The sequence below is a fragment of the Carettochelys insculpta genome, chromosome 28, assembly GCF_033958435.1.
Source record: "Carettochelys insculpta isolate YL-2023 chromosome 28, ASM3395843v1, whole genome shotgun sequence".
Taxonomy (NCBI): domain Eukaryota; kingdom Metazoa; phylum Chordata; order Testudines; family Carettochelyidae; genus Carettochelys; species Carettochelys insculpta.
Window position 1 is genome coordinate 293,060 of NC_134164.1, and position 27,602 is coordinate 320,661.

The 27,602-nt window shown below is 55.1% G+C and overlaps 1 protein-coding gene across 1 annotated transcript; it reads left to right on the forward strand.

Moving 5' to 3' along the window:
• Positions 1 to 27,602, forward strand: COL1A1 (collagen type I alpha 1 chain). The gene is made up of 51 exons (XM_074979336.1): positions 1 to 184; positions 2,431 to 2,625; positions 3,238 to 3,272; positions 3,386 to 3,421; positions 3,666 to 3,758; positions 3,857 to 3,928; positions 4,497 to 4,541; positions 4,893 to 4,946; positions 5,232 to 5,285; positions 5,621 to 5,674; positions 6,024 to 6,077; positions 6,490 to 6,543; positions 6,647 to 6,691; positions 7,001 to 7,054; positions 7,228 to 7,272; positions 7,644 to 7,697; positions 8,246 to 8,344; positions 8,439 to 8,483; positions 8,571 to 8,669; positions 9,181 to 9,234; positions 9,333 to 9,440; positions 9,974 to 10,027; positions 11,018 to 11,116; positions 11,458 to 11,511; positions 11,601 to 11,699; positions 12,169 to 12,222; positions 12,740 to 12,793; positions 12,895 to 12,948; positions 13,071 to 13,124; positions 14,118 to 14,162; positions 14,272 to 14,370; positions 14,798 to 14,905; positions 15,794 to 15,901; positions 17,205 to 17,258; positions 17,356 to 17,409; positions 17,771 to 17,878; positions 17,967 to 18,020; positions 19,908 to 19,961; positions 20,458 to 20,619; positions 20,730 to 20,837; positions 21,389 to 21,496; positions 22,122 to 22,175; positions 22,295 to 22,402; positions 23,015 to 23,068; positions 23,190 to 23,297; positions 23,799 to 23,852; positions 24,885 to 24,992; positions 25,093 to 25,375; positions 25,613 to 25,803; positions 25,938 to 26,180; positions 26,808 to 27,602. The coding sequence occupies exons 1-51, from the start codon at positions 103 to 105 to the stop codon at positions 26,952 to 26,954; spliced, it is 4,365 nt and encodes a 1,454-aa protein (XP_074835437.1). The 5' UTR covers positions 1 to 102; the 3' UTR covers positions 26,955 to 27,602.

Genomic DNA, 27,602 nt, shown 5'->3' on the forward strand with positions numbered 1-27,602 from the left:
GCTGGGGTCTGGATTGGAACTACATAGTCAGATCATCCCTGTATGACTGGACTCTAAAACAGACCAAGGGGCCCAAAGAGTCTACATGTCTAATATTTAGACATGTTCAGCTTTGTGGATTCTCGGTTACTGCTGTTGATAGCAGCGACTGTACTACTCACCAAAGGTCAACAAGAAGAAGACGGTAAGTAAAAACTTTCTTGCTTACTTTCTGTATGAGAAATATAGATCTGCCCAGATGCATGTTTTGTTTAAATGTCTTTGCTTAGGTGTAGGCTGCTCCTACTTGGGGCGGGAGAAGTACAATTGCACGAGAGCAAGAGGGATGCAAAGTTGGACTGAGCTGCAAAGAGAAAGTTGGTTAAAGTTCTGGATGGGGGATGTAAAACTTAGTGCTTGGAAAGAGTTGGGTGTGTTCTGGGGAGTGGATTTTGTAGGCACTGCTCAGTAGGAAAGTGCATTTACAAGATCAGGTTAGAGAGATGTGGAGAAATGCTTTTGGTTTTATTAAGGGTTGTGCATCTTAAAATGGGGCAAGGTGAGGGAAAAACATTCTCAACTTTTATAGAGCACCTGGAATTGTGTGTGGCGGAGGGTGGGTCAGCTGGCGTCTGAATGTATTGCTCAGAAGGTGGGGGTGGACAAATCAAGTATATGTTGTGGTTCGTTCTTCCCCCACTGACAACCCTTCCACAAGCAAAGTTAATGAGCTGCTGCAGAAGGGGACTGGGTGTGTTAGTATGATCTGTGTCTCCTTTAAAATGCCCCTGGTGGGTAGACAAGGAGTTGGATCAATTCTGAGATTCCTTGCCAAGTTCTGGGGACGGTGGAGGTGAGCAGCAGAATCAGCCTGGAGGAGGGATTGTCAAGGGGCAGGGGGGGGGGCAAGGCTGGCTAGGGAGGGGTGGGGGAACTGGTTATGGAAAAGCCATTGTGTGCTCGGAATGCTCCGCGAGCGGGAGGGAGCCCAGGGCTGGAGGGTTCTGATCTGCAAAAGCCATCAGCAAAGAATGAGGAAAGTTGCCGATGATTCATTGGGAAAATGTCTGAGAAGCCTGTAAAGCACAGGAGTCTAGACATCACTTCACAGCACAACAGACTGGATGCTGGGGAGCCGGGTTCATGTTTCTGCAGAAAAGTTTCATGGGTGGGGGGTGGGGGGGCCGGGGTATCCAGTGGCGACCTCTGGTGGCCAGCCCCTGGCCTTGCTCCAGCAAAACCCTCTGGACTGCATGAACAGTCCCTGGGACCCATTGGGAGTCGTGGGACAGGGCAGTACCCACCAAAAGGGCTATATTTCTGGGGTACACAACTGGATGGGTTTTCTGGGCACCTCACACACCTCCTATCCCAAGCTAGGAGTAGCATCCCCATTCAGAGCTTGCTGAAGTCAGTTACCTGGGCTTGGCCTGCCACCTACAGGTGGAGCGGCTGCCTGCACCCCTGGCATTCGAGGAGGGTGTCAACACAGCAGTTTCCTGTTGCCAAACCACTGGCTTCTGGGGTTGGAGCCAGCAAGAGCATTTTTGGTTTTACATGTAAAGTAGATATAAGAAGCTGGGGATAACAGAGTAGAAACATCTGGCCTCTCGGCTGTGATCCCGACTGATGGGCTTCACACGCTAGGAGGGCTTATCCTGCTTGTCTCCCTGCTGGGGGGAAATGACGCCAGAGTTGACAAAACCAGAAGTGTGTGAAAACATTCCATGCTAAGAAAAACAGCTCTCCTGCCCTTATCCCCTCTCCCCTACTTCTCTTTAATCAATCCGCCTCCTGCTTTACAGTCAGCCCCCTTACCACCACCTCCCCGCCTGCCCTGCCTGAAAGTGGCATATTCTGAACCGATTACAACCCCATCCACTTGACCTCACTTTCTGCCCCACTCTCATTGATGCTGGCAGCTTTGCCTTCCTGCCCAAACCATCTTCACTAGATCCACTTTCGCAAAGCAACTACCTGACAGAACACATTTCACTGCCCCTCAGCAGAACCTCTTGTCTCTGGATCCCCGCCTTCCTTCCTCTCTCCTGTCCCCTCCTAGTTCAGTCTTATGGGAGATTCAGTGGAGTTATTTGCCTTGGCCTAGGCTCCAGCAAGTTGGGTTACAGTTGGATGTAACAATTGGCTGCAGGTTTTGTTTAAATTCCAAAGGCACTGGAAATAGTTATTGTGGTGTTGGCAGGTTTCCTGTTGTGGAGCTGAGCTGATGAGAAGCAGATGAGTATATGGAGGTTCCAGGAGAGGGGGGAAAAGGCCTATGGAACTGGAGAGGAAAGAAAAACGCCCTTGGATAAAAAAGCAATAGAGCGTGATTGGCTTTAGGAGATACTCTCTTTGTACACAGATTGGGGTTCCTGGCCTACAGCTTCTGGGTCCTAATTCGGCTCCTTCCCTCATAACAATCCCTCCTGACCCTTGCTGTCTCTCTAGTTCCATCTGGAAACTGCGTACAGGACGGACTAACATACAGTGACAAAGATGTGTGGAAACCTGACCCCTGCCATATCTGCGTGTGTGACAGTGGTGAAGCCCTGTGCGAAGAGGTGACCTGTGAAGACACCTCGGACTGCCCCAATGCTGAGATCCCCTTGGGAGAATGCTGTCCCATCTGCCCTGACACTGAGGGTACTTACTACTGCTCATGTGCATGTGCTGCCTTTCTGCTCGTTCTTCTGTAAGGTGCTGAGCACCGAGGTGTGCTGACACCAGCTAAGCAGCTCCCTCGACACATGCACAGGAGGAAGGGGGAATGGAGGCCAGGAGAGCAGCAAAGACTAGCTTGGAGACCTGACAGCTTCAGCCTTGTCCCTGGTGAAGCTAAAGCCCCTAGTTATAGCACCACGGATAAGACCTAGCCATGCTGCTCCTCTCCCTTGAGTTTCCTAGCGCATTGCTTTCTAAAAGCCATTTCACATGGGACTGATTATTCCTGGAGGGGGGTGCGTGCCCTATGGGCCGGGTTAAGCCATGGTGGACACAGTTATGACCTCTCCTTAGCATGCATCATGGGCAGGGAGACAGGCAGAGAGTGAGAGATGCAGCTCTTTTCCAGGTAAAGCATCTGAGCATGTTTCCCCCACAGCTATGCTATTTAAGTACGCAAAGCAATAGGGGGTGGGGGATTTTGCTGTCATTTATTCCAGGGCAGCGTGGTTGGCTCCCTTGGCCAGGATGCAGCCTGGGGTAATCTGCCCTTTTTAAATGACCTTGTGTCTCTTTCTCCTCCCTCTCCTGCAGCCTCTCCTGTCTACCAAGAAGCCACTGGAGTAGAGGTAATAATGCTCCAGGGTCTTTCCACACAAAATCCATTCCCTATTGTTTTCTGGGGGGCTTTTCTCTCCATGCTAATTCTCTAACCACCTCTCTCGCTCTTCTCCCCGACCAGGGCCCTAAAGGAGATCCCGGCCCCAAAGGAGAGAGGGTAGGTATCTCTAGCCAGGCATGGGCCTTTCATCCCTAGAGTTTGGCCAGGAGCCATGGGTGAGGGAGAGGGAAGGATTTCTATGGATGTGTTATGGGATTTCAAAATAGTCCAGAGAACTTTCTGTCCAAATGTCACAATCTGAATCCAACCAAGGACGATTGCAACTGAGCCCAGTTCCCCACTTTGTACTAGGCCCATGTCCCCCGCAGCACTGACCTGAGAGTTCTCACCTCTTTTTTAGGGACCCCCAGGCCCACCTGGCAGAGATGGCATTCCCGGACAGCCTGGTCTTCCTGGCCCCCCAGGACCCCCAGGACCCCCAGGCCTTGGCGGAGTGAGTTGGATTCCAATCATTCACCCTATTCTCTCTAGCCCAGGTGAACCCAGCACAATATTTTCACACCGGCCTTCTCTTTTTATTTTCTCCTGCAGAACTTCGCACCTCAACTGTCTTATGGCTATGAAGAGAAATCCGTTGGTGGCCTGTCCGTGCCCGGCCCTATGGTGAGCATCCAGCATCCCCCTCCAAGGGCGGGGCTGGCACTGCCCTGGTGGTCAGAAGCTAGGGAGAAAGGAGAAGACAGGTGCTAGCTTGGCCTAGCTTATCTTTAGAATGCACCAGGCCAGCTGCATCAGACAGGCAGAACAGACATCTACTGGCACGACTGGCAGCTGTTCGGGACTGATGTTTTCCTAGGACAGCTCTGTCCTGATTATGCAGGATCAGAAAAGGATACTTGAATTTGCCTTACTCTTAAGGCAGCTTAAGACCAGGGGCTTGCTCTCTTCCCCAAGTTACCCCCGCAAAAGTAGCACATTTTGGCAGGCAGCTCCCTGGACTGGGAGGTCAAGGGATCACCAGGAAAGGTCCACAAGTGGGAGGGGAGGATGGTAGAAGACTCAGCCAGAGGCAGCATGGTCCATGCCACAGTCAGCCCTGAGCCAGTTGCTGCAGGTGGCATGGGAAGAGAGGTGTCTGCAGAGATGGGGGAGGCACTGCCTAGGTGATGTGGAGGTTATTCCAGTGCATCTCTTCACCTGACTTGTGTTTTTCTCTCTCCCCCACTTCCAGGGCCCAGCTGGTCCCCGTGGTCTCCCTGGTCCTCCTGGTGCACCTGTAAGTAGCTTGCATCTCCCTTTTCAAGAAATTAAGACCCACCTGAACCCTCCATCTGTGCCTTGTAATTGCCCCCTTTGGGAACTAGCTACTGCTGGTGCCCTTTTGGGATCTTCTGCTCTGAGAGACTTTCTCAGCAAGGGAAGGGGAGGTTTCTGGGCAGGGGAAGAGCCTGGGTGTGGCTCCTTCCAGGTGGCTAGTAATAGATACCTCACACTGAGAAGCCGGCAGGTCATGGGTGCTCTGCGCTCTGCAGCTGGCCATGAGGGGAAACCGGATGGATGCACCAGCAAGCGAGTGCAGTTATGTTTGTTTTTTACCTCCTCTTGTTTTATCCTCTTCTTTCTCTAGGGTCCTCAAGGTTTCCAAGGTCCTCCTGGTGAGCCTGGAGAGCCTGGAGCTTCTGTAAGTCACTCACTCATCTTCTCCCTCTTCCGTTTCCATACGAGGATGGTCAGCATCCTGAATCTGCCGGCCCCAATCTGGGCCTATTCCTGGCACCTTCCCTCTTCTGCCACAGGAGAGTGCCTGATGCAAAGCCTGCCCTAGCCAGACTTCATCAGTAGGATGGGATCTCTCCAGCCAAGGCAAGAGCCCATCCTAGGCCTGCAAGTGGCTACTGGAGGGCTGGCATGCGGAAGTCATGTACAGTCTCAGACTATGAACACACGTTTCTTCTGCCTGTTCTAGGGTCCCATGGGTCCCCGCGGTCCTGCTGGTCCACCTGGCAAGAATGGAGATGATGTAAGTATCCTAAGTTCAAGATCAAAAGTCCATCCAGTGAAGTCCTCCCCTCCATCCCCAAATGCAGGGGTAGTCTTGCTTGCTAGCAGATGCTGTGCTGCGTGTGGTGGGTACATGGCCTTCCTTGTAGGTTGGAGTCAGGTGAGGCTTTGGCTTTTGGGATGCCTTGAGGCACAGAGAGCAAAACAGATGGGACTTTTCCCCAAACAGGCTTTTGGGCAGAGTCAGGCCCCTTTGTCAGTTTTGTTAGGTTCTGGTAGGTGCTCACGGCAAACGAGCCATGTGGCTATTGACCTGACTCCAGCTGACTGTCCTTCTCTTTTCCCCTCTCCAAGGGTGAAGCTGGAAAGCCTGGCCGTCCCGGTGAACGTGGTGCTCCTGGCCCCCAGGTGAGATGTCCCTTCGGCCTGGGTCCCCCATGGAGCTGGGGTTGGGCTTGGGCTTTTGGTGGGTTTTACACGTGCACAGCAGCAGAAGTGTGACACGGCTGGGAAAGCAGTGGCTGGGCACCTGGATTCACGGTGGTGCAGGTGAAGAGGGACCCTCTCGATGCTCGTGACTCAGGGTGCTCACTAGCAATGGTAAAGAGCCATGGTCGCACCAAGTCATGGCCATGACCACAGAGGCCTCCATTAGCTAACACATGCTGGGGCGCTTGGCTCCCCTCTGCAGAAACTGGCTTGACATAGGTTGGCCAAGCTATTCTTCTCTGTAAATCATTTATTTTCCTTTCCCCAGGGTGCCCGTGGTCTGCCCGGAACTGCTGGCCTGCCAGGCATGAAGGGTCACAGAGTAAGTCCAGTCTTTGGTTATTTACAGTTCAAAAAGAGAAAGGCAGGATGGCCCTTGGAGCACCAAATCACTGGAGATGCAGCAGTCAGAGCGTGCCTGCTCTCACCTGTCCTTAGCCACGAAGGAAACATAAGCAGTGTCTGAGGTATCCCCACCATGCCCTCAGCTGGTCCATTGCAAGGCAACCCTGGAGGTTCATTTCACCAGGAGGAACAGGGAGCACAGAGCAACTTCCCAGCCTCCTTTTTTCCCCCACCTTAGAGGAATCCCCTTTCTCATTATAGCCAGCTGGCAAACAGAGGGAGACATTGCCACAAGCAGATTGTGAGGGACTGTGGCAAAGCCAGACAACAGTGTCTTCTTCTTACCCTAACCATTGCACACCTTTGCTTTTCTTTTCCCTTCCCTCCAGGGCTTCAGTGGTCTGGATGGTGCTAAGGGTGACACCGGTCCAGCTGGTCCCAAGGTAGGTCTCTGCCACAAGGCACATTGGCCATCTCTGCTTCCTTCAGTCTTTCCTGGTAACTCGTGGAAACCAGCTGTTGACCTCAGCTTTGTCTTCTTTCTAGGGTGAGCCTGGTAGCCCTGGTGAGAATGGTGCTCCTGGACAAATTGTGAGTAGATCGTTCCTGATGCCCATTGACAAAAAATTTGGGCCCTTGGAGGTGCCAGGGGGGAGATGACAGCGGGTTGGGGTGTTGAGCCTATGGGAGCAGCAGGAACTTACAAGAAGAGGGGTGATGGGGAGGGTGGAGCTGAATCTCCAGAGCACTTGGGTTTCCAATAACCAACCCGAGAACAGGGAGCAGATTTACCACGATGAAGCCCCACACAAGGTGGAGATGCTGGGTGCAGGGAGGGGCTGCCTGGAGACCAACAACTGTGCCATCTCCAGATTAACTCACATCTGTCCTCCTTTCTAGGGGCCCCGTGGTCTTCCTGGTGAGAGAGGCCGCCCTGGTCCATCTGGCCCTGCTGTGAGTATTGGTGCTGTATCACTGGGCTGTGAAGCATCCCCTCTGTGCTGCCCTCGCCCCCGTGCCCTGTCCTCTGGGATAGCTCCAGAACGTGGCATGCTCCTCAGCTCACAGCTTCCCTGGCTTGTGCCAGCCTGTCTGTAACCAGGCCCTCTCTTCTCTCTCCCTGGCAGGGTGCTCGTGGTAATGACGGTGCTTCAGGTCCTGCTGGCCCCCCAGTGAGTATTTCCACTGCACACTGCCCTGATATGAGATAGATGGTTCAGCCACAGAGCCTTGGCCATTGTGTGGCACAGCTGCATAGACACTGGCCACTGTGACTGCCACTTCACTCCAATCCTGGAGCTCTGCTGGCGTGACCCCAATGGTGGCACCAGCACAGTCCCACTCAGGGCCTGGCTAATGCCCCAGTGGAAGATTTCTGATCTCCAGCCTCTTTTTCTGCCATGGCAAAGTGAAACCCAGATCTCTAGCTGCAGCTAGGAAAGTTTGGTTGAGGTTAAGATTTTGTTGAGGTTCTGTGATGGGAACCCACCAACCACAGAGGTTCCTCGCTATCATCCTCTGACCCACTTTCCTTTTCATCTAGGGTCCCACTGGCCCAGCTGGACCCCCTGGCTTCCCTGGGGCTGTCGGTGCTAAGGTAAGGCCAAGCTCACCTCCTTGCTTGGGGGCACCTCCATATCTTTGTGGCAGGAGCTTTCCCCACAGCCAGCTTGGGTGGAAGCTGATCCCAGTCTTGAACATGAGGTTTTGTCATAGCTCACATTCACTGTCCAGGAGTTTGGGAGAGCTAGAGACGAGGCCTGGTCCCACAACCCTCAGCACACTGTGGGGTAGGGTCCTTGGGGGTCCATCTCTGTGTTGGGCCAAGCAAGTCCTTGTCACAGTGACCCTAAGGCCTGCCAAGCCCTGGGTTTGGATGCAGCGTTATGGCTGTACTCAGTCATCCCCAGAGGCCTTGGAGGTGAGACAACGAGGCAAGCGAGGAGCTGGTGAGGCACAGCAACTCCCTCCAGAAGGGCTTGGGGCGGGGGAGTAGCAGCCTTGGTTCTTCAAGACACTCAGTCCCCATCAGAACCCAGCCTGGCTGGAGGTCAAGTGGCTCCTGTGGGGGGGGATGGGGGGGTGGAGGGAATCTCCCAGCAGTCACTGTGCTCACTGATCTTTCTCCCCTGTCTTGTGCTTTAGGGTGAAACTGGCCCCCAAGGTGCTCGTGGTGGTGAAGGCCCACAGGGTGCCCGTGGTGAACCTGGTGCCCCTGGCCCCGCTGGCGCTGCTGGCCCTGCTGTGAGTAGAACTGCGTGACCAATACCACCTCTTGCCCTTTGCCCCATTCACCCTGTTGTTGCTGGTGATAACCCTCCTCTCTTCTCTGTCCTAGGGCAACCCTGGCAGTGATGGACAGCCTGGTGCCAAAGGTGCCACTGTGAGTAGCAATCTCCCTCTTCCATAGCAGGCAGCTCCTGGAAGACAGGTTTTCCAGCTGCTTCACCATCTCTTCTTCCTCCCCTAGGGATCTCCTGGCATTGCTGGTGCTCCTGGCTTCCCCGGTGCTCGCGGCCCCTCTGGACCCCAAGGTCCCAGCGGTGCTCCCGGCCCCAAGGGTAACAGTGTAAGTCCTTCCTTTTTCTTATTGGAATTGGATTGACCTTCTTCACCCGCCTGGGCTAGGAAGGAATGCACCAGGAATGGAGGGAGCCCCATGGAGGCTTGACTTGATCTTTGCCCCGGGCACCTCAGTGCCAACACGCTCCCTCAGCTCCTTCCCTGCCCAATCTCATGGCATTGCCACTTGCAGTACCAGAGACTTCACCTCAGCAGCTGCCCATCTGCCAGCCTCACCTCCCTATCTACCTTCTCAGCTGTTGTCTCTGCTGGAGGCGTCTCTCCTGCACCCTCTGCCTGGGAATGGGGATCCTCTGGCCTTGGGTACAGCCAGCCTATTTCCCATCCCCTCCAGAGTGTCAGAGGTAGCTGTGTGCTTGGGAGGCTGCACTTTTTGCATCTGCCGTTCTGCCTGGAGCCAAAAGAGGGTTGGGGTGCAACACGGCTGGCAAGAAGCAGCAAGCCCTTGTTCATGCAAGGAGACATCTGATATTAATTTGCTTCTCTTCTTCCTTCAGGGTGAACCTGGTGCTCCTGGCAACAAGGGAGATGCTGGTGCCAAGGGAGAACCTGTAAGTGCCAGCCTGGCTGGGGCCTGTTAGCAGCTTTGCCCACTGGTTTGTGAGCCACAAGGAGATCCTCATCACTCTGTCTTGCTTGCACTCTCTAGGGTCCTGCTGGTGTCCAAGGCCCCCCTGGTCCATCTGGCGAAGAAGGCAAGAGAGGATCTCGTGGTGAGCCTGGCCCTGCTGGTCTGCCTGGCCCTGCTGGCGAACGTGTAAGTAGTAGCTGTGTCTTCCTTGGGTATCATGCCCATTAGCGTGGTGCTGTGTCCTCCGGTCAGACGCAGAGACCTGTTGCCTGGGCAGAACCCATCTTCCTCAGACACAGCAAGGTCCTGACTTAGCATCTGGAAGATCCAGGCACCTCCTGATTCTTGGGATGGGAAATTCTGATCTGCACCCAGAACCAAATTCAGATCCAAATATTGTGACTGGCCTGAAACCCCATAAGGATCCTAACCTGAAATCCCAGTGGAACAGGCACAGGTTCTGTGAGGAGTTCAAACTTAGATCAAAGTGAGCAATCCAGCCTCATCACTGTTCCAGCCCAATATGGAGTCCCACCACCCTGACATTTTCATGCCAAGGCTGGCAGCAAGGTCCAGTTCCTACCCACTGCAATCCCAGCAGGGGATGGGAATTTGGAGGGGGCTCTGTGGCACTCTATCTCTACTTAGACCCTCTCCTTGTTTCACATGCCAGCTGCATGGGCATTTAACACACTGGTTTTTCTTGTGTTCCACTGCAGGGTGCTCCTGGAAGCCGTGGTTTCCCTGGCTCTGATGGCATTGCTGGTCCTAAGGTAGGCACTGGTCTCTGGACATTTGCTCCCTCCGAATGTGAGAGAGACAGAAGAGGCTCAACTCTCAGCCACACCAAGATGCACAATGGTGTCTGGAAGCTGGGCTGCTCCCAGACACCCTTTGCAAGGGATTTGGGAGTGGCCATAGCTTGTGAAAGGGGGATTTAGTTGGGTTTTCTGGGATCTGATCCATATACCAGCTGCTCCCCAGCCCCATCCTTTACAGTGTGCATTCTGCATTTGGAGGGGGATGTGGCTTGTCTCCACATGATACATATGCTAGGGTAACCCTTTCACTGGGGTTATTTCCCCTTTGGCATAGCCCATGGCCATCCTTAGGATTGATGGGGCACTGCGCAGAACTATTAAATTGGTGGCCCGGAGCCCAACAGCACAGGGGTGCAGGGACGATGATTTTTTAGAGATGTGATGTTATAATTTGCTGCAACACACTAATGAAATATTTGTAAAATAAATTTTAAACTAAACTGGGGTCCTATGGATGAACACAGTCAATTCAGAAACTGACAGTCTGGACTGGGGTTGGCAAATGCCTGTTAAATGGGTTCCTTACCACCTGAGTGGCTCTTTCCCAGGATCAGGGTTCTGCTAATAGCTCAGGCAGGCTCTCGCACTTAGAAGGTAACTGGAGTCTCTCCCGAGGAAGCAGAGCCAGAGGGATAGGGCAACGTGGATGGGTGGACATTAAGACCCAGCGGAGCCACGCATCTTTGGCTGCCTTACACAGCAGCATATTCTGCATGTGGATAAGACTGACCCTAGCCCAGTGATTTCTTTGCCATGAGATAAACCCCAAGGTGGCCTGACTGGCAAAGTCCCTTCAGTATCCATCCAGCACCTGCACAGCTCTGGGTATCCATCCTCCTCTGTCGTGTGCATGGTGGGTCCCTGCTGGCTCAGCCAGGCTGGTGAGAAGAAGTAATCTGAGTCCCTGATGCAGCATGCAACCTCTCTCCCTCCCCACCCTAGGGTCCCCCTGGTGAACGTGGTGCTCCCGGTGCTGCTGGGCCCAAAGGATCCCCTGGTGAATCTGGACGTCCTGGTGAGCCTGGTCTGCCTGGTGCCAAGGTGAGAGCAGGGAGGAGTCGGATTATGGTTTTGAGTGGTACGGGAGGGCTGACCCAGAAGTGCACTTAACCATCTGCTGTGGGCGTCATCTCAGGGTGAAGTCTTGGCCCACCCTGCCCCTCATCCCCGTCTGGGGCCAGTGTTCTGCAGTGTCACCAGCTTAGCTCAGCTGCCCTCTTCTTCCTTTATGGCAGGAGGGGTTTTAGTCCACTCCGCATGTGCCCCCTGCAGCGACCCATCAACTGCCCTGCCTGCCATCACCCACTGCATCCTGCCCTGTTCTGTCCCCGTCCGCCAGCCCTTTGCGCCGATGGCTTAACCTGGCTCTTCTTCTTTTGCAGGGTCTGACTGGAAGCCCAGGTGGCCCCGGTCCCGATGGCAAGACTGGCCCCACTGTAAGTTGTGGTTTATTGACACCCTTCCTCATCCTCCTCTCTCTTAGAACAGCCTCCTCTGAACTGTGCCTTTGCTTCATCCACCCTAGGGTCCCGCTGGCCAAGATGGTCGCCCTGGACCCCCAGGCCCACCTGGTGGCAGAGGTCAGGCTGGTGTGATGGGTTTCCCTGGACCTAAAGGTGCTGCGGTGAGTATAAACTTGAACCTTACTAGACTGATGCCTTTGGGTGAGTCTCCCAGCACAGCAACAGGGACATTATAAAATGGCTGCCTTTGGGACTTCTGTCATCCTGGCTACTGCCCGTGGGTGTTTGCACACAAAGCCCAGTGGATAAGTGGCCTCCTGGGTACCATGTTGTAAAGAGGGGTGTTGCGGGGAGGCAATCTGGGACCCTCTCCCTCAGAGGTAGCTGCCAGCGGAGACAGGCTGCCCAGGCACCCCTCCATGGGATGGCCAAGCCCTGAGGAGGCAATCTCAGGCATCAGTAGAACTATTCCAGGGCCAGCCCACTTGCTGCCTGTCATGGTGCCTCCCAGGTCCTCCAGTGGCTGCCTCCTAGGGCCATACAAGTGCCAGTCGTCCCAGCTATCCCCCAGCAGCTCAGTGCTGGGGCATACCATGTTTCTTTGCTGAAGCCTTTTGTTCCTTTTCTCAGGGTGAGCCTGGCAAACCCGGTGAGAGAGGTGTTCCTGGTCCCGCTGGCGCTGTTGTGAGTATTTCTCCTGGTCTTGATGTCTCTGAAGAACTTGCCTACTGTGGCCAGGGCTAGGCCCAGCCTGGAGTTTGCCAGCCTGAGGAGAGAGAGAGAATTTACCATGCCACTATCATGGGCCTCTCAAGTAGGGGTTTCCACTGCCAGGCAGACCAGTCTCCATCTAGCCAACAGCCAGCCTGTGTGCCATGGAGTTCAGTAGACCATATGAACCTTCCACATTGGGATGATGTCCACGGTGGCTGGTTCTTCCTGAGCCACATAATTGCCTGTTCTCTGGACTTCCCAGGGAGGGTTTTATGCCTTCTGTGGTTTAATCCTTGCTACTAACACCTTGTGGCAATGAGTTCCTTGGGTTAACTAGGTAAGCCCCCATTGCTTGAGGCCCCTCCTGAGACTGTCTGACCCTGAGGCTCATAGGCTTGTCAGCCTTTCCCCAGCTCTCACACTCCCATCAGAGACTCATTCAGCGTCACACTGAGCTCTTTCTAACCTCTTCCTTGTCTCTCACCAGGGTGCTCCTGGCAAAGATGGTGAAGCTGGTGCTCAGGGACCTCCTGGTGCTGCTGTGAGTATGAACCTCTCTCACCTCTGCCCTCTCTGCTGGGTTGCTGGAGAGCATGCTCTAAACTCATGGGTCCCTCCTGACTTTCTCCCCTCCTCTTGCAGGGTCCCGCTGGAGAGAGAGGTGAACAAGGCCCTTCTGGTGCTCCTGGCTTCCAGGTGAGGAATGTTCTGTTAAAGACCCACCACGAGGGGGAATCCCTCCCAATCAGTCCTACTTTGTTCACCACCGCCACCCCTGGAAAGCTCAACTCTTGGTTTTTTAATTCTTCCCCTCCCAGGGTCTGCCTGGTCCCGCTGGTCCTGCTGGTGAAACAGGCAAGCCCGGTGAGCAGGTAAGTGCCAGGAAGCCGGTGGGGTGGGCAGGACTTACAGAAAGGAGGAGAATAACTCTGCTTAGTGTTGGATGCCAAGGAGGGGAGCCTGCATGACAGGCCCTGCCCCGGGCACCCAGGCCCTTGCTGGCCTCTGCTCGTCTCCATGCCCCTTGCTGAAGGAAGGGCTGGGTGCATCTTGAATTCTGCGATGGGTGCTTTGCTTGGATCTGTCACAGGTGGTTGTACCTCCTTCAAGCTCCTGCCCCATCCCTGCCCCCAGCCTGAGACATTCCTCCCAGGCTGGAAGCATGGCCAGAATGATGGAACTCCTGAGATTTCTCATTAGACAACAGATCAGGACAGCTGCCTGCAGACAGGACCTTGACCACTGTCAGACCTCCCCACCAGCCTCGAAACTTATCTCAGAGGCCACAGGAGCCACAAAACTTGCTCATTTCAGTCCTCCAACCTGTTTTCCAAAAGCCTCTTGCATGGAGACGGGCCAGGCCTTGGATCTGAACACCTATAAACTGGGCCACTGAATTCTACATCCAGGTCTCAGTCTGAACACTTGGGATTACCTCTGGGTTCAGGACAGATATCCACCCTGGATGACCTAGGCCAGCGGTTGGCTAAGGGCAAATGTTCAAGGTCACCACTGGCGCACCCTCTGTTGAGTGGAACCATGTCCTGGTTCTGCTTGGGAGCAATGTTAATGCTCCAGGACCATAGCACACTGCTGCCTCTAACTGGTATGATCTGTGCAAAATTCCAGTGGTGGAAAGACAGACCAAAGGCAGCACCTGGCCCTATGGACATGGGGCATTGCGCGTAGTTACACAGGGTTGGAGAGAAGATGTCCTCCTTCCCATCCAGTCTCTGTCCCACCCCCTTCCCGGCCATTCCCTGATCCAGGCAGTTCCGGGACAGCAGCTGGGCTTCTCCAGGAGGTAACACAACCCCTTCCAAGTCTGGCCCCTAATTCTGCTCTCTCTTTCTCTCTCATGACAGGGTGCCCCTGGAGATGTTGGTGTCCCCGGTCCATCTGGTGCAAGAGTAAGTTGTGATCCACTTTTTCTACTATCAACACTCTTGTGCCCATCTGTTTCTCTTGCCTGCTGCTCTTCTGGATGACACTGTAACCGGGCTTGGTTCTCCTCTCTAGGGTGAGAGAGGTTTCCCTGGTGAGCGTGGTGTCCAAGGTGCCCCTGGTCCCCAGGGCCCACGTGGTGCTAATGGTGCTCCTGGTAACGATGGTGCTAAGGTACGTACTCAAGGCTGTGCTCCTCCGTCATGAAGGGTGAAGGAGGCTCAGCTAGAACCGGGAAAGGGTGGAAAATAGGAAAATGGCTGCTTTGGACATGTCCAGGGCAAGCAGGCTCTGTACGCTGACATGCAATGGAACAGGGGCCATCAGCTGTCTCCATGCAGGTGTGAAGCTGGAAGGGGAGGCTCCATCAACTGTATTAGCCCCCGGCCTATGGCTGCTGATGGGGGGAGGGAGCAGGATTCTCCTCTCTGTCCAGAACACAGAAGGCCACATCTGGCCAGTGGGCAGCATTCCTGGCCTAGTAGTGAGACTAGGGGAAGGATCGCGGCCCTTTGGAAGGCAGGCAGCCTTCCCGACAGCAGTGAGTAGCTGTTTGTAACCCTGGCTCTTTTCTCCCCACACTCTGCCTGGGTGGCTTTAGGGTGATGCTGGCGCTCCTGGCAGTCCTGGAAACCAAGGTCCTCCTGGTCTGCAGGGCATGCCTGGCGAACGTGGTGCTGCTGGTCTGCCTGGTGCCAGGGGTGACAGAGTAAGTATGAGCCCCCAAAAGTGAACCTGAGCCTCTCCCTTAGCTGCCTGGAGATGTGCCTGAGACCACTCCGCTTGTGCTCAGCCTGTCGTGGTGCATTTCCTGTCTCCACTCTTCCCTAGCCTTTGCTCTCCTCCATTTCCTGGTGCCTCTCTCCTTCCCTTCTCTGTCCCCTTTTCCTGTCCCGTCTCTCGCCTCCCCTTCTTTCACTACTGCTCCAGCTCCATGTCAATCCCCCACCTCTGCTCTGCTTTCACAGAGTCTTGCCAGGCCAGGTGCTGCTTCAAAACCCAGCTACTCTCCTCCGATGGTCACTTTAGACCAAAGCTAACTGTCCCCCCACCAAAATCAAGGAACTGCTGGGCCTGGCCATGTGTGTCTTCGGGAGCCCTGGTTCTTGCCCAGTGGGTGGCTGGGATCTTTGATCCATGCAGTCCAGTCACACACTGGCAGCTGGCCACTTGGCAGAGGCCTTCTCTGCCAGCATGGCTGGCTTAGGGAGGTGAGAAGGCCAGCACTTGGACGGCTGCACTGTCTTTTTCCACTGGCCAGGCTGACTGGCTAATGGTCTGGATCAAGCCCAGGCAGCATGGGGATGCTTAGCAGCTTCAGGAAGGGCTTCCAGTGCAGGCAGATGAATGGGGAGTGTGGGAGTGAGTGGCCGAGCAGGATGCAGGCGGATTTCATGGGATAGGTCTCAGGGCCATGAAGCAGAGCTGGGGAACAAACACAGAGACACACACCCACACCCACACAGGTGCATTGTACATGTGAGTGAAAAACCACACATATGTATACACTAATACACACATCCAGAAAGGGCACAAGTCTGGCCCCCTTCCTTGCTCCGTAACCAGAAGGTAACCGTACTTTGTCCTCTCTCCCCAGGGTGATGCAGGTCCCAAGGGTACTGATGGAGCACCTGGCAAAGATGGCCCAAGAGGTCTGACTGGCCCCATTGGTCCCCCTGGCCCAGCTGGTGCTCCTGGTGACAAGGTAAGAGATACATGGCCCACGACTCCTGTCCTCTTGGGCACTTGAGCTGCTGCTGCAGGCCCCTGGCATTCATGCCCAGCATCCCGCAACCTGCATTCTGTTTCCTGGGAGAGAGAGGCTACGTCTACACGTGAAGCCTACATCGAAGTAGCCTATTTTGATGTGGCGACATCGAAATAGGCTATTTCGATGAATAACGTCTACACGTCCTCCAGGGCTGGCAACGTCGATGTTCAACATCGACGTTGCGCAGCACCACATCAAAATAGGTGCTGCGAGGGAACGTCTACGCGCCAAAGTAGCACACATCGAAATAAGGGTGCCAGGCACAGCTGCAGACAGGGTCACAGGGCGGACTCAACAGCAAGCCGCTCCCTTAAAGGGCCCCTCCCAGACACAGTTGCACTAAACAACACAAGACCCACAGAGCCGACAACTGGTTGCAGATCCTGTGCATGCAGCATGGATCCCCAGCTGCAGCAGCAGCAGCCAGAAGCCCTGGGCTAAGGGCTGCTGCACATGGTGACCATAGAGCCCCGCAGGGGCTGGAGAGAGAGCGTCTCTCAACCCCTCAGCTGATGGCTGCCATGGCGGACCCCGCTATTTCGAAGTTGCGGGATGCGCAACGACTACACGGTCCCTACTTCGACGTTGAACGTCGAAGTAGGGCGCTATTCCCATCCCCTCATGGGGTTAGCGGCTTCGACGTCTCGCTGCCTAACGTCGATGTTAACATCAAAATAGCGCCCAACACGTGTAGCCGTGACGGGCGCTATTTCGAAGTTAGTGCCGCTACTTCAAAGTAGCATGCATGTGTAGACACGGCTAGAGAGGAAAGCCCTCGGCTCTCCGTCCAGTGAGAGAATGGGGCATTTATCATCTTCCCATGGGATGGTTCCTACAGCCTCGGCCTGCCCAGACAGGGCTGTGCCCAGGCGGTCCTGCCCCTCGGCCTGCCCAGACAGGTCTCTGCCCAGGTGGTCCTGCCCGTCGGCCTCCCCAGACAGGGCTGTTCCCAGGCAGTCCTGCCCCTGGGCCTGCCCAGACAGGTCTCTGCCCAGGCGGGTCTTGCCCCTGGGCCTGCCCACACAGGGCTCTGCCCAGGCGGTCCTGCCCCTCAGCCTCCCCAGACAGGGCTCTGCCCAGGCGGGTCCCACAGTCCTACCCCCCATTTCCAGAGAGGAGGCATTTCCACCCTCTTCTCACGCCCTGCGAGTGACCCCCAACTATCCAGCCTCACCCGGAGGCTCCTCTGAAGAGCTCGGGTCTGTCTTGACCTTGTCCCTCTTCTCTCCTTGTGCAGGGTGAATCTGGTCCCTCCGGCCCTGCTGGTCCCACTGGCGCTCGTGGTGCTCCCGTAAGTACCATGCCTCTATGACCCAGCCCAGCCCACTGCAAAATTCACCCCTCCCTCTCCTCACCAATCCCATCTCTCTCCGCTCCTTCTCTTCCAGGGAGATCGTGGTGAGCCCGGCCCCCCTGGTCCCGCTGGATTTGCTGGCCCCCCTGTAAGTATGCTGGTTAACAGGCAGTCCTTGCTGGCTGGCAGCGTCTCTTCCCATCACCCAGACCTCCTTGGGCAGAGTAATATTCAGCAGGGTGGGCTAGGAGGCATCCCAGGCAGCGGAGGTCTATGGGATGGAAACAATATTACCACTGCAGTACTGGGAGTGCTGTCCTGGAGTGTGAAGATGGGATCATCCCTGGCCCATGGACTCACCCGTTTGTCCTGCCATCAGGCCTTTGATGGGGAACAAGACCAGTCCTACACCCTGCGCTCCTATGGGCTCAAGACAGCTTAGTCTCAGCCCCTGTCTGTTCCACTCCCATCTCCGCTGCCCCACATCGTCCCGTTTGTTCTCCCCACAGGGTGCTGATGGCCAGCCTGGTGCTAAAGGTGAAACTGGTGATGCTGGTGCTAAGGGTGATGCTGGTCCCCCAGGCCCTGCTGGACCTACCGGTGCTCCTGGCCCTGCTGTAAGTGCCTCTCCACTGCCCTGCTCTCTCCCTGTTCAGCCTGCAGCCCATTCCCGCCTCTGATGTTGCACTTCTTCCTCCCTTACAGGGTTCTGTTGGTGCTCCCGGACCCAAAGGTGCTCGTGGTAGTGCTGGACCCCCTGTGAGTATTTCCTTCACCTTTGGGGACACATTGCAAAATGTCCTTCACTAAGCAAAATTGGCTTAAGCACCTTACTGCTCAAGCCGTGGTGGGATATTGCTGGGGGGGTATGCCATATTCCGAGCAGCTTACAGGCCATGGGAGGCTGCGGGGGTATGCTATGTTCCGAGCAGCTTACAGGCCGTGGGAGGCTGCGGGGATATGCCATATTCCAAGCAGCTTACAGGCCGTGGGAGGCTGCGGGGGTATGCTATGTTCTGAGAAGGTTACAGGCCGTGGGAGGCTTGGGGGATATGCCATGTTCTGAGAAGGTAACAGGCCGTGGGAGGCTGGGGGGATATGCCATATTCCGAGCAGCTTACAGGCCGTGGGAGGCTGCGGGGGTATGCTATGTTCTGAGAAGGTTACAGGCCGTGGGAGGCTTGGGGGATATGCCATGTTCTGAGAAGGTTACAGGCCGTGGGAGGCTTGGGGGATATGCCATGTTCTGAGAAGGTTACAGGCCGTGGGCTGCTGGGGGAATATGCCATATTCCGAGCAGCTTACAGGCCGTGGGAGGCTGCGGGGGATATGCCATATTCCAAGCAGTTTACAGGCCGTGGGAGGCTGGGGGGATATGCCATATTCCGAGCAGCTTACAGGCCGTGGGAGGCTGCGGGGGATATGCCATATTCCAAGCAGTTTACAGGCCGTGGGAGGCTGGGGGGATATGCCATATTCCAAGCAGTTTACAGGCCGTGGGAGGCTGGGGGGATATGCCATATTCCAAGCAGTTTACAGGCCGTGGGAGGCTGGGGGGATATGCCATGTTCCAAGCAGGTTACTGGCCGTGGGAGGCTGGGGGGATATGCCATGTTCCGAGCAGGTTACAGGCCATGGGATGCTGGGGGGATATGCCATGTTCCGAGCAGGTTACTGGCCATGGGATGCTGGGGGGATATGCCATGTTCCGAGCAGGTTACAGGCCATGGGCTGCTGGGGGGATATACCACATTCCATGCAGAGTACAGATGGGCTTGGACAAAAAGCTGGAGATTCCATCCTGGGAATTGCTCTCCCTTTGGCGTGGGGCAGTTTTCATTCCCCTGCTGATTTGGCTGCACCACAAAAATTGGGTGAAGTTGGTTTCCTAGCAGCACCATCTGGAGCATCCACCTATCCAGCAGGCCTCCGCTGGGGCCTGCTCTGTGGCCCTATCCCTGGGAAAGAGCCTGTGTGGGACCCAAAAGGGGGCTGCTTTTCGAGTGTGTTGCAAAGTCCTCTAAAACCATCGAGCAGCTTTTTCCCTGGGTCAAGAAATATTTTGCCTCCCTCTGGCTACAGCACTCAGCTCAGAACCTAGGTACAATAGAACAAATCCCCCCAGTCACCCCTTTATATTGAAGGGGCATCTTTCTGCAGCTCATAGAGTGAGCCCCTGCCCTACGCCTGCCCTAGTAAAAGTCACGTAGTGCCCTGGGCATCCATAAACCCCACACGATCCATTGTCCAGGTCCCTGAATGACAGACATACGTGTCCTGCAATCCATGGGCCGCAGCGGCCTGGAGATTTCAGCCATTTCCCCTTAGCCATGAGCGCCATATGTCTGGAGCCTTAAAATCCCCCCTGAGCCATTGAGAGCATCTCTTTGCATGAAGGTCAGTGGCACTGCACGGATTTCACCCTGCAGCGAGACATACCTGGCAGATCAGGCAGTGTCTCAGGGCTGGCATGACCTGTTACCTTCCCATGACAACTGTCCTGCCAGTTGGCCCTGTGGCTGTTCCCTTAGCTGCCGGCCTCTCTTAGCCCATGGGCACAACGGCAGCATTTGGGGCCAGGCTTGTAGTACAGATCTGGGGCTAATGGAGCCATAGGACTTACGCCTTCTCTCCCCCTTTGTGCAGGGTGCTACTGGTTTCCCTGGTGCTGCTGGAAGAGTTGGACCCCCTGGCCCCTCTGTAAGTATTTCCTTTTTGATCCCCTTGCTGGTGGCTTTGCGGGAGGGCTGGTGGCACTTGAGACTGAGCTGGGGGTGGGATGAGAAAGCTGGTGGGGGATCTGCCCCAGGATGGCCAGCCCCCAGCAGCTGGGGCAGGTGGGCGATGGGTGTCCACAAGAGCAGGCAGCCTGAGAGCCCAAGTGGTGGAGGGGAGATGGGACCCTTGAGAAGCCATGGAGCTGGCAAGAGGAATACCAAGGCTCATGTTGCTCCTGAAAGTCATCTGGGCTGCAGCAGGGGGATGGAGTGGGGGAATGTTCATTGAAGATGGTCCAGGGAGCCTGCCACTCCTTGCACCCCAGCATGTTCTGTCTGCCCCATTGGAGCATGGCACCCAGCCTTCTCTTCCCTCTGCCTTAGGGGCTGACGGTCATGAGTCAGTGCCCCTTGGAGAGGAGTTGTCCCTCAAAGCCTTGGGTTCCTCTGCCTGACCTCTCTTCTCTGCTCTCTTCCAGGGAAACATCGGTCTCCCTGGCCCACCAGGCCCCAGTGGAAAGGAAGGTTCCAAGGGACCCCGCGGTGAGACTGGCCCTGCTGGCCGCTCTGGTGAACCTGGACCTGCTGGCCCACCCGGACCTTCTGGTGAGAAAGGCTCTCCTGGTGCTGATGGTGCCCCTGTAAGTACCTGATCAGTCCTAGCTCAGGCCCTGCACAGGGCCCCTGTTGGAGCATGTGCCCTGGGGCAAGATGAGTAGGTTTGTAACCAGGATCTCTCTCCCCTCTCCAGGGTGCCCCTGGTACTCCAGGCCCACAGGGTATTGCTGGACAGCGTGGTGTCGTCGGCCTTCCCGGACAGAGAGGCGAGAGAGGTTTCCCTGGTCTTCCTGGCCCATCTGTGAGTATGAGGTCAAACTCTTATGCCCTCAAAGGATGCTAGTGGCTTCAACAAACTGCCCCTGCCCAAAAAGTCTCCAGCCTGGGTGGGATCTCACAGCCCATTCACGAGGCTCAGTCCCTCTCCAGGAATTCACAGGGCAGGGAAGGAGTGGGAGACATGGGAGTTGAGCATGCTTTGAGGCTGGAGGGATGGGCCAGAGCCCTGTGCCTGGCAGGAGGACGTAAGCATGGAGGAACAGAAGGGAAGGACTGGCGATTTTCTCATTACCAGAGAAGAGGATGCTAGAGCCAAACTCCCAAGCCAAGGGGTGCTCAAAAGTTTAATGTCCCTGAAACTGACCTTCTCCCTGGACCCCCAGCTCTGAGCAAGAACTCTAGCCTCAAGCCCCTGGCCTTTCAAAGGGGGATCCACATAGGGGCTGTGGCGTGTTATTGTTTGGTGGCGGTGGGAAGAGTGTCAGCTGTGTTCTCTTCACAAGCACGTGCCCCACTCTCAGCTGCTCTGCTCCCTCCTAACACGGGCTGGTTTTCTCTCTCACTCCACCCCAGGGCGAACCTGGCAAACAAGGGCCAGCTGGCACTTCTGGCGAACGTGGTCCTCCTGGCCCAGTAGGACCCCCTGGACAAGCCGGACCTCCTGGTGAAGCTGGACGTGAGGTGAGTTGACCCCATGCTTGCTAGTCAGGACTCTTCTTTGCCTAAACATGGGTCAGACTGGGAAATGTTAAAGGCCAGGGCAGATTGGTTTTATGGGGGAACTCCGCCGGGGTCACGAGAGGTAACCCCTCGACATCATGGGCTCCATAACCCACCCCCATAACCCACCAAGAGCAGCACCAAAAACAAAGAGCAATTAACGCTTTCCACCCCCTGGGCCAACGCTCAGAATGGTGCCTGGCCATCTGCTCCGCTGAAGGTTAGGACAGATCTTGCTCCTTGCCTCCAGCAGGGCGCATAAGCAATGAGTCACAGAGAAGGATGCCCAGAGGGCAGCGCCCAGGAGATGGATAACCACCTGGGTCCCAGTGCAGGAATGTGTCCAAGAAGGCCGGGTACAGAAGTAATAAGAGAATTGACCAGTTACAGAGAGAACTGCAGCCCCATGGCTCCCATTCCTCTCCCTCTTCTCTTTGGGTCTCAGCACTTCTCCTGGGTCTGGCTGCTAGTTGTAGCCACAATACATCCCATCTCCTGGCTAACTTGTCGCTCCTTGATTGCCCTTTACCCAAGACCCCGTTACCTTGTTCCTGCCTAAACACTGGCCCTCTCTGCTTGTCCTCAGGGCTCTCCTGGCGCTGAGGGTGCTCCTGGTCGTGATGGAGCTGCTGGTCCCAAGGTGAGTTGGACCCAAAAGGGTCATGGCAGGAGGCATCTGTTGTGGTGGGAGGGTGGGACTTTCAGTGAATGTTAACACTATGCTTTGCTTCCCTCGCTGCTCCTCTCCTCTGGAAATAGGGTGACCGTGGTGAGACTGGCCCAGCTGGTCCTCCTGGTGCTCCCGGTGCCCCTGGCGCTCCTGGCCCTGCTGGTCCCGCTGGCAAGAATGGAGATCGCGGTGAGACTGTAAGTGACACTTCTTTACCTTCTCTTAAATGGCAACATGCTCACTGCCTGATGTAGGAGCAAACCCAGGAGTCCTGTTCTCAGTCCCCTGCCTGCCCCACAAGGCAACACTCAGTCCCAGAGCTGGGGACAGAACCCAGGTGTCCTGTTCCCAGTCCCCTGCCCTCCCCACCAGACAACGCTCAGTCCCAGAGCCAGGAGCAGAACCCAGGAGTCCTGTTCCCAGTCCCCTGCCTTCCTCACCAGGCGAAGCTCGTTCCCAGATCTGGGGGCAGAACCCAGGAACAGAACTGGGAATATCAGAAATAACCAGCCCAGTTATCAAGAAAGGCTCAAGCAGAGAAGCTGCCTGCTGTAACCACTAGGTGATAAACCTTTTCAAAATCAGGCCTGGGACCCGGAGTCATGACTCCCAGTCACCCAGATCTTTCCACTAGTCTAAATTTGTCTCTTGGAGCTGAAAATGAACCCCTGGGGTCCTGACTCCCAGTCTGCCCTGCTCTAACCACGAGGATGCATTCTCCACACTGAGGCAGGGAACTGAATGTAGGTGTTTATTAAAGATCCCAGTGACTGCTTTAACCATCATCTTTCTCTCTCTGTCCTTCCTAGGGCCCTGCTGGTCCTGCTGGCCCTGCTGGCCCTGCTGGTCCTCGTGGTGCTGCTGTAAGTTGTGAGCTCACATCCTGATAGTTGTCAAGCAGTTGGCTTGGCAAGAGCCTTGCTGAGCAATGGGTAGGCCAGCGCTCCTCCAGCTGCTCAGCACGGTGACTGCTTCCTCTTCCAGGGTCCTCAAGGTCCCCGTGGTGACAAAGGTGAAACTGGCGAACATGGTGACAGAGGCTTGAAGGGTCACAGAGGATTCTCTGGTCTCCAGGGGCCACCTGGTCCTCCTGTGAGTATGGCAGCCTCCCACTCCCCTGACACAGCCAGCTCTAAGAGACCACCCTCAGAGCCACTTCCCATAGCAGGCCTAGGGCTGTGCAAAGGAGAGGCTGAACCCTCTTCCTCACTGCCCCAGAGCACTATGGGAGAATCCCAGGGAAAGCCATCCCCAGTGAGGAGGAGGGCAAGCTGTGGGCTCACTAGGGCAGCTTGCTATTTGAGGACAGGCCTTGGGCCTACCATGGTTTCAGGCTGCCCTTAGACGTGCTGCAACTGCAAGCATCCATCTGCTCATGGCTGCCCTTGTGCACACAGCAGCTGGAAATGCAGGCCTCAGGCCTGCTGCTGCCTCTGCCCCTAGTTCTTAGGACATAGGGCAAGAACAGTGCCTCGGAGCCTCCACAGCTGCCCCTTGCATCATCTCCCTCTCGGTTTCCTTAGCACCTCTGCACAGGCAGCTTGGGCAGCCAGCACCGTTAGGAACTGACCTTTGCTTTCCCATTTGGGACAGGGTTCTCCTGGTGAACAAGGTCCTTCTGGAGCTTCCGGTCCCGCTGGTCCAAGGGTAAGTACTGCCCAGAGCCCAGACCATGCAGACACTGGCCGCCTGGGGAAATTCCGGGATGGGGGCAGAGGGCTCCTGAGTGAACTAATCTGCACAGTTCTCACAGCCTCTGGCATCACTCTGTAAAGGTCAGATCCTGCCTGAGCCCCTCGCTGGGTAGCACAGGGATTGCAAGAGGCAGAACACGGATCACAGTGTAGCCTGTAGCGTAAAACCCCCATCAGTGTTGCTTCTTAGCATGCAGCACAGCCTCTTGTGAGCCCAGCACATAGAACATGAGTCTACTGCTATCCAGGAGGCCTGTAACCCGGGACTGAGGTTTGCTGCTTTCTACTCACCCTTTACTGAGTAGGGAGATGCAGCTTCTGCTCTCAGCTCACTCTCACTGCCAGGGCATGCAAAGGGCAGCTCAGCCTTAAAAAATCCTTTCCCAGGTAAAGGCAGTGATGGGAAGGGAACAAAAGTGACCCAGCAGACAGGGAAACTCCTAAAATCAAACACCTTCTGGAGGTATCACGCAGCCCTTATGGAGAGGCTGTTGTAAAGTTTCCCTGGTACACAACGTGAGGTGAGGGCTTCCTGGACAGGGCTTGGTTCTCGGTAGAACCTGGATAAATGCAGAGTGATTCCCCTGAGCATAAGGGTGACCATATGGGCTCACCTAGCCTAGCATCTTGTCTTCCAGCAATGGATTCCCCAGAGGGAATGAGCAGAACAGGGATCCCTCCCCACTCGCCCATTCCCAGCTGCTGGCATTAGCGGATCTGAGTGTGTTTCTAGTGTAACTTCATCCTCTTGTGGTCACTGGCTCTGTATTAATTCCTGAGACTGATTAGAGTGGAGGAGGCTGGCTAGATGTGAGAGCTGGGTGGATGGGTCAGTGCAGAAGGGTGGAAGGATGGGCGATGAATTGAGTCTTGACTGAAAGGACAGATGAGTTGGTGTGTTTGGGGTGGAACTGCCTCCCCCCACGGCCACTTTCCTCTCTGCAAAATCCAAGGATCTCATTTTGTGTTTGCCTTTCCCTCACAGGGTCCCCCTGGCTCTGCTGGTGCAGCTGGCAAAGACGGTCTGAATGGTCTCCCTGGCCCCATTGGCCCACCTGGTCCACGTGGTCGCACTGGTGACGTTGGTCCTGCTGTACGTATACCCCTCTGGGGCTCAGGCAGTTGGGATCTGTAGGCTGCTGGGTGAAAAGGGCTCCCTGTCTTCAACTTGTTCTACTGTCCTTCTCCAACAGGGTCCCCCTGGACCTCCTGGACCCCCTGGTCCACCTGGCCCACCCAGCGGTGGCTTTGACTTCAGCTTCCTGCCCCAGCCTCCTCAGGAGAAGGCCCACACTGACAGTCGCTACTACAGAGCTGATGATGCCAACGTGATGCGTGACCGTGACCTGGAGGTGGACACCACCCTCAAGAGCCTGAGCATGCAGATTGAGAACATCCGCAGCCCTGAGGGCACCAGGAAGAACCCAGCCCGCACCTGCCGTGACCTGAAGATGTGCCACAATGACTGGAAGAGTGGTGAGCTTCCTGGCTTCATCTGAGGCTCATCGTTGCTGAGCTACTCCTCTCTTAGCAGCCAGTCTTGCTCCCCTTCTCCCACGTGGTCTTTATGCATCCTCTTTAATTTACACTCCTCTTCCTTCCTGTCCTCCATTAACACCAAATTCCTTCCTTCCATCTTCCTCCCTCACCTAGATTTTCTTTCTTTCTTTCTTTCCATCCCCCAGTCACTAATCCTTCTCCTTGCCCCTCCAGGTGAGTACTGGATTGACCCCAACCAAGGCTGCAACCTGGATGCCATCAAGGTCTACTGTAACATGGAGACTGGCGAGACTTGTGTCTACCCAACCCAGGCAACCACTGCCCAGAAGAACTGGTATGTCAGCAAGAACCCCAAGGAGAAGAAGCACATCTGGTTCGGCGAGACAATGAGCGATGGCTTCCAGGTGAGTGTGGGGGACTGGCGAGGTGGGAAGGGTGCAAAGAGAAGGGCAGGATCTGGAGACTTGGCACGGGAAAAAGGACCACTTAGCTAATCCTGCTGGGGATCTCTCTCTCTCTCTCTCTCCCTCCTGTGCAGTTCGAATATGGTGGCGAGGGATCCAACCCAGCTGATGTTGCCATCCAACTGACCTTCCTGCGTCTGATGTCCACCGAGGCCTCCCAGAACATCACCTACCACTGCAAGAACAGCGTGGCCTACATGGACCAGGAGACTGGCAACCTGAAGAAGGCTCTGCTCCTCCAGGGCTCCAACGAGATTGAGATCAGAGCAGAGGGCAACAGCCGCTTCACCTATGGAGTCACCGAGGATGGCTGCACGGTGAGTCTCTTCCCCGCTTTGGCTTTGCCAGCACAGGCAGTACAAGGAGTGGCTGGGCTCCAGCCTCCCCAAACCCCTGAGAGGAGCTCTAAGGGCTAGCTGGTAGAGAGTGTGTTGGTGGTTACTAGTGGCAGGAGGCAGAGCACAGCTGTGACCCAGCCTCTCCAACCAGCAGAGTTCTCTATAGCCTGGGTGACTCCCCTCAGCTGGGACAGGCCTGTATATGGTGGCCCAGGAAGGCAGCTTGCCCCAGATCTCACAGTGAGCTAGTGTCAGAGTCAGCAATAGAGCCCAGGAGTCCGGATTCTAAAGCCCCCCTGCACCCTTGAGAGCTTAGAAAGGAACCCAGGAGTCTGGATTTCCAGGGCCCCTCTGCTCTCTGACAGCTGAGAAAGAAACCCAGAGGCCTGATTCCTCAGGTTCCCTGCAGTTTCTGAGAGCTGGGAAGGGAACCCAAGGGTTCTGATCCCCAGCCCCACCCCGCCACCCACAATCATGAGGCCACCCACTGTGAAGTGCTGCCTCTGACAGTGGGGCAGAGGTTCCTTGCAGCCAGCTTTGCAGCCTCAACAAGCAACTCTTACCAGAAATCCTAATGTGTTCCTTTCCCTGGTCTCTTCCCAACAGAGTCACACTGGCACCTGGGGCAAGACAGTCATCGAATACAAGACAACGAAAACCTCCCGCCTGCCCATCATTGACGTGGCTCCCATGGACATTGGTGTGCCAGATCAGGAATTCGGAATTGACATCGGACCTGTCTGCTTCTTGTAAACCGGAGCTAAAACCCACCCGGGAAGAAAACACAAAACAACCAAAAAGGAGAAAATTTCACATGGACTTGAATTCGTGTTTTTTTCTATCCATCATCTCTAAAACTATTTTTGTTTCCATTAAAAAAAAAAAAAGCATTAAACCAAAAAAATAAAAATAAATGACTTTTCAAAAAAAATCAGGAAGTGGGTCCACTTGCTTGACATGGTTCTATTTTATTTTATTTTTTAATCCCTGAAGACAGCTTGGGGTTGGTTTGTTATGTTTTTAAAGAAATATCTTGGGACCACTACTTGCACAAACCAAACAAAAATACAATTCAAAATCGACCCTAACAAAACATCCAAAGCACAGCAAACTGCTTTGAAAATTCTGCAGCAACAAGAGCAATGCTAAGCTAATTCGGAATGGTTTAGAACCTGCTCCCCCGCTGCTTCTCTCTCCTGCCAGTGCAGAAAATCTCTTTTTAAAACCTGGAGTTGGAAAAAATGCCAACATTAACTGACAGCTGTCCTCTCCCTGCTGGTGTCTTTACTATACATGTATGTTATACCACTGAAAGGAAGGCACTTAAAATCATGTGTAATGTACCTTTTTCCCTTTCATTTGTTCAGGTGGCAAAAGAAATAAATACAAGAAATCTTTAAA